The following is a 14,136-nucleotide window of genomic DNA, read 5'->3' as shown; positions in this document are numbered from 1 at the left end:
CAGCGCAATTTGCACAAAGAACATCTGTATGGCAGGGTGATGAGAAAGAAGCCCTTTCTGCACTCGCACCACAAAGAGAGTTGCTTGTTGTATGCAAATACTCATTTAGACAAGCCAGATTCATTTTGGAACAAAGTGCTTTGGACTGATGAGACAAAAATTGAGTTATTTGGTCATAACAAAAAGTGCTTTGCATGGCGGAAGAAGAACACTGCATTCCAAGAAAAACACCTGATACCTACTGTCAAATTTGGTGGAGGTTCCTTCATGCTGTGTGGCTAGTTCAGGGAATGGGCTTCTTGTTAAAGTCGACGGTCGGATGAATTCAACCCAATATCAACAAATTCTTCAGGATAATGTTCAAGTATCAGTCACAAAGTTGAAGTTACGCAGGGGTTGGACATTCCAATAAGACAATGACCCAAAACACAGTTCAAAATCTACAAAGACATTCGTGCAGAGGGAGAAGTACAATGTTCTGGAATGGCCGTCACAGTCCCCTGACTTGAATATCATCGAAAATCTATGGGATGATTTGAAGCAGGCTGTCTATCCTCGGCAGCCATCAAATTTAACTGAACTGGAGGGATTTTGTATGGAAGAATGGTCAAAAATACCTCCATCCAGAATCCAGACACTCATGAAAGGCTATAGGAGGCGTCTAGAGGCTGTTATATTTGCAAGGCTCAAATAAGTATTGATATAATATCTCTGTTGGGGTGCTCAAATTTACGCACCTGTCTAATTTTGTTATGATGCATATTGCATATTTTCTGTTAATCCAATAAACTTAATGTCACTGCTGAAATACTACTGTTTCCATAATGCATGTCATATATTAACAGGAAGTTGCCACTTTGAAAGCTCAGCAAATGATAAACAAAAATCCAAAGAATTAAGAGGGGTTCCCAAACTTTTTCATATGACTTACCTGTATAATTTAATTGGTTAAATGATTCACAATTAATACATCATGTATAATTAGAACTGCCTACATAAAAGAATTACCATACAGCCAAATGTTTACTCACCTATCACTATAATGAAAACTATGTGGTTTCGGCTATCAGTGGTTTCATCAACTACAACATATATTTTCTTGCCATGAATCTTTCAAAGAACGGCGTCCATATGTTGTTCAAAGACACAGGGCAAATGAGTTTGACGAAGACTGCTCTCATTTTATGGCAGTGCACCTCCTTGTTTACAATGCTTAATAAAGTAAGGACGCATCTTCATCATTTTTTTAAACAGTATGTCTGACTCACATGGACACAAACTGGCGTTGTGCATCTGACGATTTTGTTGTTACCTAAAGGGGAACACTTTTTGATCTTAATTTCTCCTTGTTTTTGAGATGGGTTTTAGATTTTACGTGGTCATTGCAAGTATCTTTTTGTGTCTACTCTATGGTATGCTGGCAAAACTTGCAGAAAAGTTGTTCAGATTTGTAATAGTTATTATAATATTGTTGTGCCCTCAATTTTGCAGTTAAGCTCATGTTTCTTAGTATTTTTGATGCAGTTAGGGTATCTGATACTGCTCGCTTCGACATTTCTGTCTCATGCAGCTGGCTAATTCCCGTACTTTTAGTGAGAAAACATACAGGAAACATGCGCACAAATATATAGAGGCACGACTGATTTCTACGAGCAATTGTTTTTGCTTCAAATACAGCAAACTAGAAAATAGTATCTGAATGACAGAACTACACATTATTCAATCATTTAATTTATTGGGAAGTTTTGTAACAGTCATCCCTTCAGTCTCCACACATTTCCGTTTTTAATTCTAAAATCCATTTTTAGGCATTAATTCTTTGATTCCATCCGTGTTTTCCGCAGCTCGGAAATCATAGGGCCCTACAGATAGGCTACTGCAGCAGGAGAGACCACACTGGATGCCACTCCTGTTTGCTAAGAACAGGCAGCTTAGGCTACAATTCACACAGGCTCACCAAAATTGGACAAAAGAAGCTGGGAAAAATGTTTCCTGATCTGATGAGTCTCAATTTGTGCGGCAACATTTACAACAACAACAACAACAACATTTATTTATGTGTTTATATAGCACATTTTCATACAAAAAAATGTAGCTCAAAGTGCTTTACTTAATGAAGAATAGAAAAATAAGAGACAAAGTAAGAAAATAAAATAAGTCAACATTAATTAAAATAGAATAAGAGTAAGGTCAGGTCTGGTATGGTAAGGTCAGAATTTGGCGTTAGCAACATGAAACCATGGATCCATGCTGCCTTGTATCAGTGGATAAGGCTGCTGGAGGTGTAATGGTGTGGAGGATATTTTCTTGGCACACTTTGGGGCCCTTAGTACCAATTGAGCATTGTTTAAATGTCACAGCCTACCTGAGCATTGTTGCTGACTATATCCATTCCTTTCTGACAACAGTGTACCATTCTTCTGTTGGCTATATCTAGCAAGATGACACACTGTCTCACAAAGCGAGTGTGACAATGAGTTCACTGTACTCAAATGGCCTCCACAGTCACCAGATCACAATCCAATAGAGCACCTTTGGAATGTGGTGGAATGTGAAATTTGCATTATGAATGTCCATCCATCCATTTTCTAACCCGCTGAATCCGAATACAGGGTGTACCTGAAAATTCTGCAACAACTGCATGATGCTATCATGTCAATATGGGCCTAAATCCCTGAGGAATGTTTCCAGTACCTTGTTGAAGCTATGCCATGAAGAATTATGGCAGTTCTGAAGGCATGTGGGGGTCCAACCTGGTACTAGCAAGGTGTACCTAATAAAGTGGCTGGTGAGTGTAGATCTATGTACCACTCAACAAAATACAGTAAATTCACTAAAACCTTAACTACCAACATTGTAGGAGTAATCGGGCCCAGCGCCACCTTTAAGGCAAATTAAGCATTCGCCTAGGGCACAGATCATAATGGGGTTTTTTTGGGTGGGGGGTACAAAACCACCTTGTTTTGACCCAGTTACATGGGTTAGCCACTGAACAGTTGGTTGGCACACTAAAAAGCTTAGCCTAGGGCACAAAATAACCTAGCACCGGCACTGAGGATAATCTCTTCAGCAGGTCTGCTTGTTCAAAATGGACACTTTCTTGTGATAAATTAATTTTTTTTCAAGAGTTGCTAAAGAACCCAACATGAAATGAGTGTACTATTGGTTTTTTCTGTCCTCTTTTGGCTTCTTTGCACCTCTCTGTATTCTCTGTTTGATTGTTGGGATCTTTAAAACCATATTCTGTACTCATGTTGACAAGGATAAGTAAATAATAAATGTTTAGAGGCAGTCATTGCACACATACTGCTTTGGTAAAACCTCAAATGTACACAGTGAACTAAAAAGAAAATGTTTCCTTTTCTTCAGCTATGCAGCTAAATGGACCAAAAACCCACATATTTCTTCAAATTTTACATCTTGGCTCTGGGCCCAAGCTCGAAGTGCAAATCGCCAAGGTGTTCAGCAACGTGCAGTTACTCTCAAGACTTCTCACAAAATTGGAATCATCACTGCCACAACTTTGCTATCCATCTCTGTCAAACTTAAAGGAAGTATTGCCCACTGTGAGATGAAACATTACAATAGTCAGAAAAATGAACTGAAAGTTCAGCTTTTGGAAAAGGAGCCAGAGTTTAACTGGAAAGTATTTTGGATATTTTTCAACCCTCAGCTTTCTGCATTTTTAGCTGCTGTTCTTGTAAGTAAAGAACTTTAACTGAAAGATGTGCTTAAAATTTGTATTATTGCATGATAGTCTCCTTGACTTTTTTTGATGTGTTTCCATTTGCAGCAAAGAACAAGCAAAAACTAGAAGTACTGCCAGACAAAATGTGTTACTAAATTATTTAGTACTTTATTAGAGATAAGTCAAATGTATTTGCATATTTTATAGGTACCTATTAATTGTGGTCACTGTAGTCAGCAAATGACTTTCTAAGCCATTAATAATATTTATTTGAAATATTTAGAATATTATTATTTAAAATAAATAAGTGGCAAAGTATTGAAATTGCTAAACCAGAAATCAAAAATGCTAAACAGACAGAGCTCCAATGACAGGTGAACTTTGTTAAGAGGAAAAGATCAAAATGCAATACCGGGGAGTAGAAAAGTTTTTTACTTTGAATATTTCTTTAAACATTGAGGCTTTTCTTTAACTGTCCTACAGTTTAGACAGAGATCACCCACAAATAATTACAATTAAAACATATAACTTTTTTTAAGTTTGTAATGTCAGCTAAATGATCTGTTTATACACCCTAGGGTCAATTTAGCAATGGCAATACACCTAACCTGCATGTTTTTTGACTGTGAGAGGAAAACAGAATTTCTGGAGGAAACCACATGGAAAATAGGAGAGCTTGGAAACTCAATGCAGGAAATTAACAAAATAAAAATATATAAACATACAGATAGTATTTATGATTGTACACCTATACGATATTTATGAAATAAAACATAAAAAAAAGAGACGTGCAGACGTTTTACGTTGATTTATGTGTGAAACCATTTCTTTGTATGCTTTTCAGAAAACTGAGTATTTTAGAAAAAATATTAGCCCTCAAAGAGTTGCTACTGAACATAGACTGATTATACTGCTCCCTGATAAAAGAAAATGTTTCTTGTGGTATTTGTTCAGATAAAAAAGAAAACAGATTTAGAAGTGTTAACTTGCTGTTGCTTCCCTGTTATAATGTTATGATCGTGGCTCTGGACTCTGAGGGTAGCTCATTTTCTATAACAAACTAGATAAAACGTTAATGCCCTGGCAATTGCAAATGGCTTTTGTTTTATATTTGATTTGGTTACATTAATATTTAAGTTGAGATCTACAAGAAATTTTTTATCTGCTACAATGTAAAGGGAATACTGATGTTAAAAACACATTATTTGTTTAAAGTGTTTGCAAACCCAATACACCACTTTTGAGTTCATTATTTAATTTTGCACATAACAATGTGATTGTTGTGATGGTCTGTGTTTCTCTTTAAGCATGTGGCTAGCTGTACTGATAAGGTTTAAAAAGTTTGCAGTGCACCTCACCCGACAAAGCAAGTAGGCAATTGTGTGAATTTTCATAGCAGCCTGCAATACCAAAGTGAGTGTATGCGAAAGCAACCGATGTGAAATAGCTCTGTAAGCTGTACAGCTTCTTGAAAATAACGTAACATGATCGTCAATGTAATTGTTTTGTCACTGTTATGAGTGTTGCTGTCATATATATATACACATACACACACACACACACACACACATTATATATACAGTATATATATCTATATATATATATCTAATATCTATATATATATATATATATATATCTCTCCATATATATATATATATATATATATATATATACATATATACACATACATACTGTACATACATACACACACACATTATATATATATATAGATATATATATATATCTATATCTATATATCTATATCCACATACACACACACAAACATTATATCTATATCTTAATCTATATATATATATATATATATATATATATATATATATATATATATATATATATAGCAAAATACCTGTGCTTACAGAGTGAAGTACTGCCTTAAAAGTTTTATTAAGAAGAAAATTAAACCTTTTTAAACTGAGGGAAAATATACCAATAATTATTTGTTAAGGATCTCTTTGTATACCACATTATGAGTTCGGCCCTCTGTTTGTAATAAGACCAAGCTGTGCGCTGAGCTTACTCTTGAGCATGCAAATACAGTTGGCCATGTGAACACTAATCTTGTTTCAAATCTCACAGCTTGGATTGCTGCTGTCAGAATCGGTTTGAGTTTCATGGTTTGTTTCAATTACGACAGTATTTGTAGGACTTCTGTTGAAGAGACATTCAGCATCTGTCAAGCGTTGTAAGTATACAACCGGTTTCATCGTTAACTTCATATCCAGCTTTTGAGAGTTTAAACATTCATAAACATCAAAGTGTCCACTACTGAAATCGTCACTTGTGAATGTAAGATGTTTAATAGGCATTGGCGGTTGTCCAAAGGTGTAAAATATTTGGCCATTTCGGTACACTTGAAAGTGACAACCGAACAATTCAGTGGCAGCCGTCAACTGCATAGGTGAAGGGCTTAAGCATTTCACTCTTATAGTGCTCCTGTGTAGTATAATTATCTCCTGTACCGTCATCAGTCCACACCTTGAACCTGTCCCAGTCATTCAATACATAAGACACAATGTTCCTCCAGATATCAAGAGTGAGCCTGATATGGCTGTGCAATATGTAACAAAGAGAATGAAAAAGATAGGTGCCATCTCTGGGCATGGAAACCACTCGGTAAGTGACAGTTCTTTGATCGATGGTGATCACCTCGATAGACATGCTAATGCAGGTACGATTGGAATGATAAAGAAAATGGGTACCTGAACAATGTAAAGTAAGTCTAAAATACCTACACAATAACTATAATCGTAATAAATGAACAATAAAACAGCGGAGAAGCCGTGGATTAAATAAAAAGGCTGTAGTTATCAGCAGGGAGACGTGAATCCCGTGGCGAAGCAAGGAAGGGAATGTAGAGACTGGAGCAACGGACGGCCTTATATAGGCAGGCAGCCAACAACGTGGGAGGCGTTGGGATGGGGGTCCCAATGCTGCCTCACACGGTGACTGAGCTGCAGGCTATGGATGTATATATGTACGTAAGTAGGATTCAGTTAGCGTTAGGAACCCGCGTACCAAAGATGGGCCCATAAGTAACAAAGACTGTTGAAAAGTTCAATATAGAGGCCCACAGTGGCATCATACTACCGAAAATAAGTTTCAAATTTCAGGCTTCTACCTACACGGGAATTTGGAGAATTAGTGACTTTGGAAAGTTCAATATGGCGGCTGACAGTGGCGTCATACCACCAAATAAGTACATACATTGGTTTCGGTTAGCGCAGGGAAGCCGCCTACCAAATTTCGTGAAGATGGGGCCATAAATAAGAAAGTTCAACATGGCGGACGTTGTTGACCGTTATGACCATTACGCGTAGAATTTCGAAATGAAACCTGCTTAACTTTTGTAAGTAAGCTGTAAGGAATGAGCCTGCCAAATTTCAGCATTCTACCTACACGGGAAGTTGGAGAATTAGTGACGTTGGAAAGTTCAATATGGTGGCTGACAGTGGCGTCATACCGCCGAAATAAGTACGTACATCGGTTTTGGTTCGCGCAGGGAAGCCACCTACCAAATTTCGTGAAGATGGGGTCAGCCTTCTACCTACACGGGAAGTTGGAAAAGTAGTGATGTTGGAAAGTTCAATATGGCAGCTGACAGTGGCGTCATACCATCGAAATAAGTACATACATCAGTTTCGGTTAGCGCAGGGAAGCTGCCTACCAAATTTCGTGAAGATGGGGCCATAAATAAGAAAGTTCAACATTGCGGACGTTGTCGACCGTTATTGACCGTTATGACTGTTAAGTGTAGAATTTCGAAATTAAACCTGCTTAACTTTTGTTAAGTAAGCTGTAAGGAATAAGCCTGCCAAATTTCAGCCTTCTACCTACACGGGAAGTTGGAGAATTAGTGATGAGTCAGTGAGTGAGTGAGTGAGTGAATCAGTGAGGGCTTTGCCTTTTATTAGTATAGATTTATCCAACGTCACTGTCAACAGGCATCAGATCCTCCCTTTAAAAAAGCTTCCTTTTAGTCTGAGGGGGAAATATGAGAACATATTTTTGAGACTTGTTATTATGACTGCAGCAAGTAAGCAACTAAAGATATGTGTATCTTGTAGAATTATAAAAATACATGAGTCTTCCTGCTGTATCTTTAATTTGAACTAATTCAAGATTATTTTAAATTATTTCTGACCATGCCCCTCTGATCATGGAGCTCAAATCATTTGGCCCCACATACTCATCTCACAGCTGGCATCTTAACCCACTTTTATTAGCTGACAAGAACTTTACAGAATTTATATCCGAGCAAGTTTATTATTATTATTTTTTTTTAGAGATAAATACATCCTCAGAGGTCTGTACAGGAATTCTCTGGGAAACCTCTGTAGGCATTTTTTAAGAGGACAGATTATTTCATATCTCTCCCAAAAAAATAAATCAGAAACGAAGAAGGCATGACAGTTAATCACCGAAATTACAAGAATAGATCAAGAACACGGCAGGTTCCCAAATGAGACACTTTATAGGAAAAGACAGACTTTGCATTCAGAACCCAACCTCTTGACAACAAACAAAAATGACCAACTCATTTTTAAATTGCAACATCATTACTATGGACATGAAGAGAAGGCTAATAAGATCTTAGCTCAACAAATCCACAAGCAGGAAATTCGCAATGCAATAGTAGTAATTATCAACACAGATGGAGATAAAAACATCATTGACCTTAAAAATATAATGCACACATTTAGAGACTACTCTAACTCTATTCTATTCAGTTTAAAGAAGACAAGACACAATCTAAAGTGTTTTTCAATGCATTATATTTACCACAGCTAGATACTTTCAGTGCATAGGAATTGGATAAACCTCTGACACTTTCAGACTTACTAGATGCTATAAACATGCTTCAGATTGGGAAAGCGGCAGGCCCACATTGCTATCCTGTCGAATTTTACAAAATAATTTCAATTATTAGAAGTAAAATTAGCTCCCTTTTTATTAGCAACATTTATAGAGGCCAGAGACAATAAAATTCTACCTCAAACTTTTCGTCAGGCATTAATTACTGTCATTCCTAAGAAAAATAAGGACTTATTGCAATGTGCATCATACAGACCAATCTCACTTCTGAATAATGATCTTAAGATACTCTCTAAAGTTCTAGCTAGAAGGACCGAAAAAGTGCTTCCTCCAGTAACACTACAAGACCAAACCAGATTTATTAAAGGTAAACCCTTAGCTTCCAATCTTCAATGCCTGATTAATGTAATATATTCACTCACAAAGTTTAACATTCTGAAGTTCGTATTATCTTTGGATGCAGAAAAACATTCAATATGGTTGAATGGGACTATCTATTCACCACACTGCACAAATTTGGGTTTGACCCAAACATATTTGCAATGATCAAACTACTGTATACCAATCCAGAAGCTGTTTGTATTAACAACATTGTGTCAGACTACTTCAAACTAGAACATAGTACAATACAATACAATTAATTATTTGTATAGGCCAAAATCACACAAGAAGTGCCACAATGGGCTTTAACAGGCCCTGCCTCTTGACAGCCCCCCAGCCTTGACTCTCTAAGAAGACAAGAACAAAACTCCCAAAAAAACCTTGTAGGGAAAAAAATGGAAGAAACCTTGGGAAAGGCATTTCAAAGAGAGACCCCTTTCCACGTAGGTTGGGCATGCAGTAGATGTCAAAAAGAATGGGGTCAATACAATACAGTACAATGCACAGAACAGAACAAATCTCAATACAGTATAAAAATAAAAATTTTAAAAGTACGGAGTAGAATTTAACAGTAGATGATATCACATAATATGATTTGGATTTGTGTAGAGTCTTGGAGACCTCATTCATCAAGCTGCCTCCCCCATTTGGTCATTCCACAGCTGAAATGGCGCTAATCTGATGAAAGGACCCCTTTTTCCCACGATTCCTGCAATCCTTCATCAAGGATGACTTTACCTTAGGCAGCCAAAACAACTTGGCAGATGGGCCGTGGCATATGAGTACCGAGAAGAGAAACAGAATAGGTGAGGTTTAGTATCAAATTATAATTATATTTTAGTGCTAATGACTAACAACAGAGATGCAGTCTGTACAGTTAATCAGCAGCTCTAGTCAGGATATGCTAAACTGAAGTAGTGAGTCTTCAGCCGGGATTTAAAAGCTGAGACCTAAGGGACACCTCTTACAGTAGCAGGCAGACCATTCCACAGTTTAGGGGCCCTGTAACTAAAAGCTCGACCTCCCACTGTTATTTTATTAATTTTTGGAATCATAAGCAGACCGGCATCTTGATATCTTAATGTGTACTCTGGTTTGTAAGTCATGATAAGTTCAGACAAGTAAGCCGGACCATGGCCATTTAATGCTTTATATGTTAAAAGGAGGATTTTGAAATCAGCCCTAAACTTAACTGGGAGCCAGTGTAAGGATTTAACAACTGGAGTTATGTGTTCGTATTCTTGTTCTTGTAATAAGTCTTGCAGCAGCCATTTGGAATAACTGGAGGCTGTATAGATAGATAGATAGATAGATACTTTATTAACCCGAGAGGGGAAAATCACATAATCCAGCAGCAGTATACTGATACAAAGAAACAATATTAAATTAAATAGTAATAAAAATGAAAAGAATTAAAATAAAATGAATGTTCGCATTTACTCCCCCGGGTGGAATTGAAGAGTCGCATAGTGTGGGGGAGGAACGATCTCTTTAGTCTGTCAGTGGAACAGGACAGTGACAAAAGTCTGTCACTGAAGCTACTCCTCTGTCTGGAGATGACACTGTTAAGTGGATGCAGTGGATTCTTCATGATTGACAGTAGTTTGCTTAGTGCCAGTCGCTCTGCCACAGATGTTAAACTGTCCAACTTTAATCCTACAATGGAGCCTGCCTTCTTAACAAGTTTGTCCAGGCGTGAGGCGTCTTTCATCTTTATGCTGCCACCCCAGCACACCACCGCGTAGAAGAGGGCACTCGCCACAACCATCTGGTAGAACATCTGCAGCATCTTACTGCAGATGTTGAAGGATGCCAACCTTCTCAGAAAGTATAGTCGGCTCTGAGCTTTCTTACATAGAGCATCAGTATTGGCAGTCCAATCCAATTTGTCATCCAGCTGCACTCCCAGATATTTATAGGTATGCACCCTCTGCACACAGTCACCTCTGATGATCACAGGGTCCATGAGGGGCCTGGGCCTCCTAAAATCCACCACCAGCTCCTTGGTCTTGCTGGTGTTAAGGTGTAAGTGGTTTGAGTCGCACCATTTAACAAAGTCTTTGATTAACTTTCTGTACTCCTCCTCCTGCCCACTCTTGATGCAGCCCACAATAGCAGTGTCATCAGCGAACTTTTGCACGTGGCAGGACTCCGAGTCATATTGGAAGTCTGATGTATATATGAACAGGACCGGAGAAAGTACAGTCCCCTGCGGCGCCCCTGTATTGCTGCACACGATGTCAGACCTGCATAAAGAACAGTTTGAACATCCAGTGAACACCGCATTGCAGTAGTCAATCCTACTAGAAATAAATGCATGAATTAATTTCTCAAAATCCTGTTTATATAGAAAGCTCCTTAATTTCCCAACATTTTTAAGATGGAAGAAACATGATTTGGACAACTTTGTAATATGCGCTTTAAATGACATGCTAGAGTCAAAGATAACTCCCAGATTGCGGGCTGATTCAGTAAAATTAATGGTGATTCTAACTGAGTTAAATGATGACAGAATATTGTTGTGATCAGCGTCATTCCCTTCAACAATTACCATCTCTGTTTTATCTGTGTTTAAAGACAAGTAGTTCTCATCCATTCACTCCTTTAATTCACTAACACAACTAACGGAGCATCTTGCAGGGACCTTAAAACATGAGACTTGGTGCCAAGAGTTTGTCCCTGGGCCGTCTCGTAGGGACGTGGAACATGAGATTCTTGAAAGACACGCCCTACTTACAAAAGATATATAAGAGCACACCCATCAAAAAACAGTCACAGTTAAAGCACATAGTGCACACAGATCATATGCGCTATACAAATATAAAGCGTATAAGGACAATATGGAGAATAGAGTTCCAAAGGCGTTGGAGAGAAAAAAGGCAGATAAGAGATTATGAAAGCAGTGGAATTGAAAAGGCTCAAACAAACAATGGCACGATACACATGCAGAGAAAGGTACAGAATATGAAAGCAGTAAAATTAGAAAGTATTGTAGCGTCCCAGCCAGGTTGAGGCCTTTTTTGTTTTAAGTGGCTGTTCGGTCCGATTGAGGGAGGGCAGAGTACAGCACATAAGACTGATAGAAAGCTAGAAAGTTGTGATTGGGGTTTCGAAGTTAGCGATTTTTCAAGTAAAACTTTTGTGACACTTTATCATGTCAGTCGGTACAGTATCAAAGAAAAGATAGAAAAGATTGCAAATCCCGAAAAACAAAAGGTGATTAATCATCAGAACCAGGTGTAATTGAAAAAAGGACAAATTGAGGTCAGAAATAAAAGGCAAAGAGTAGACAGCAAAGTCATTTCTCATTCACATCATTCAATGCACAAAACATGGATTTACACAATAATAGACCATACGCTATGAGAATCTGTGGTCCCGGAACAGTTAAAGCAACGACAATTTGAATTTCAAAGAATACACAATTCAGTCAGGTGTATATTTATGATCACGTAGAAGCGATGCAAATTTTAACAGGCAAAAAAAAAGGTTTTGTATATATTCCAAGAATGTCATTACACATCAAAGGAGATTGTGATATGCCATTCATATTAAAATGTTTAGAGTTTACCGTGAGAATAGTTTTTGGTATGACAACCAATAAATCACAGGGACAAACATTAGAAGAAGTTGGATTATTTAATAGAGAAACAGAAACAATATTCACTCATGAGCAGTTATACACTGCGTTGTCACAATGTATCGCCAAAAAATATTGTTTTTATGAAGCTTTTAAGTAAAAGTGCAAATAAAGAAATTGAAACAATTCCAAAGAAAAAAAAATTAAATTGTTTATCCGATTAACCAAACAGTGGAGTTTCCTTCATCAGAGAATATCAGAATGTCGTTTACAACCCGCGTTAGTGCCGTTTCTGTACTATGACCAGTGCGGAAACCAGTCTGGAATTTCTGAAATAAATTGTAATGCGTGAGGTGTGACTGAAGCTGATTGGCGACTACTTTTTCTAGTATTTTAGAAAGAAAGGGTAAATTTGAAATAGGCTTATAATTATTTAGTATATGTGGGTTTAGGTCTGACTTTTTAAGTAATGGTTTAATGACTGACACTTTTAGTGCATCAGGTACTGTGCCATGCAATAATCAACTATCAATAATGGTTAGAACAGGTGCTGCAAGAACATCCGTTGAACTTTTTACTAGTTTTGTTGGCACTGGATCTAGGGAACAAGTAGTGGGCATCATTTTAGAAATTAAAGTTTTATTGACAATAGGGCTGCAACGATTAGTCAATGTAATTGACGACGTCGACTACAAAAAATCGTCATCGTATCGACGCATCATAAACAGAACCTTCAATAGAGGCTCCTCTCACAAAGAACCACATTGGTTTTTGTCACTGCAATGCACTACATGAATGTCTGGGGGCAGTATCGTTTGTTATTGTTTTTCAAGACTGCACACAGTCTTACCAACGAAGAAGAATGTAGAAAAAAATAAACGTGGTTGCAATGATGAGTTGGATAGAGGAATTGGGAAGGAGATTGAAAGAAATTGAGACAGAAACTTTCTAAAGTGTGGGAGCACTTCACCAAAAAAAAAAAAAGTTGAATGCAGATTATGCAAAGCAGAACTTTCTTTTCACGGCGGCACCTCCGTGATGCACAAGCATCTGAAACGCAAGCATCTCGGAGCTGTGATGCTGCCGTATGTTTTAGGTATGTTTTAGCGTGTAAAGTTAGAGTCACGTGTTAACGTTGATGTTTGTACTATAATGTGTATATCAAGGTTTCGACAATAATAGTTAACCCTTAAACCAACACATACTTGGGGGTTAATGCACCCCTGGATGCCAAATACTTTTTAGCTGCACTTTTTAAGTAAATGTCACAATTCACAAAGAAAATGTGAAATTTTAATTGAACACATTTTTTTTATGCAAAGAGCATCACAAGTAGTGCAACACTGATCATTTTACACACTGCAAATGAACTGTAAAAACTATAAAAACAAAAAACCTACTGCAACAATCCAGTATTATATGTTCAAGGTGCAACTGAAGTCATTTATGAAATTCAGTAAATCACCGAGCCAATTGTGATTGAACTGGCTGCACAAACACACAAGAGGTAAACACTGATGATTGCATGCTCATCTAGTGCAGCGGCTCAATCCCAGAGACAGTAGTGCTGCAGTTCTGCCGGGGCCAGCAGTGGTCATGAGCTGGCTGCTCAACGAATGTATGGCACTGACTGATCAGCTCCGGCGTTCTTCCA

At 37.7% G+C, this 14,136-nt stretch overlaps 1 protein-coding gene across 2 annotated transcripts in view; it reads left to right on the top strand.

Moving 5' to 3' along the window:
- Positions 1-14,136, top strand: part of abcb8 (ATP-binding cassette, sub-family B (MDR/TAP), member 8) — a 178,743-nt gene that overhangs the window by 6,374 nt on the left and 158,233 nt on the right. For both annotated transcript variants that reach the window (XM_039753298.1, XM_039753299.1), the window contains exon 2: positions 3,370-3,700. In XM_039753298.1, coding sequence (XP_039609232.1) covers positions 3,370-3,700 — 331 coding nt within the window. The remainder of the gene's footprint in view (positions 1-3,369; positions 3,701-14,136) is intronic.

The sequence above is a fragment of the Polypterus senegalus genome, chromosome 5, assembly GCF_016835505.1.
Source record: "Polypterus senegalus isolate Bchr_013 chromosome 5, ASM1683550v1, whole genome shotgun sequence".
NCBI classification, from domain to species: Eukaryota; Metazoa; Chordata; class Cladistia; order Polypteriformes; family Polypteridae; genus Polypterus; species Polypterus senegalus.
This window is presented reverse-complemented; position numbering and strand designations above follow the sequence as displayed.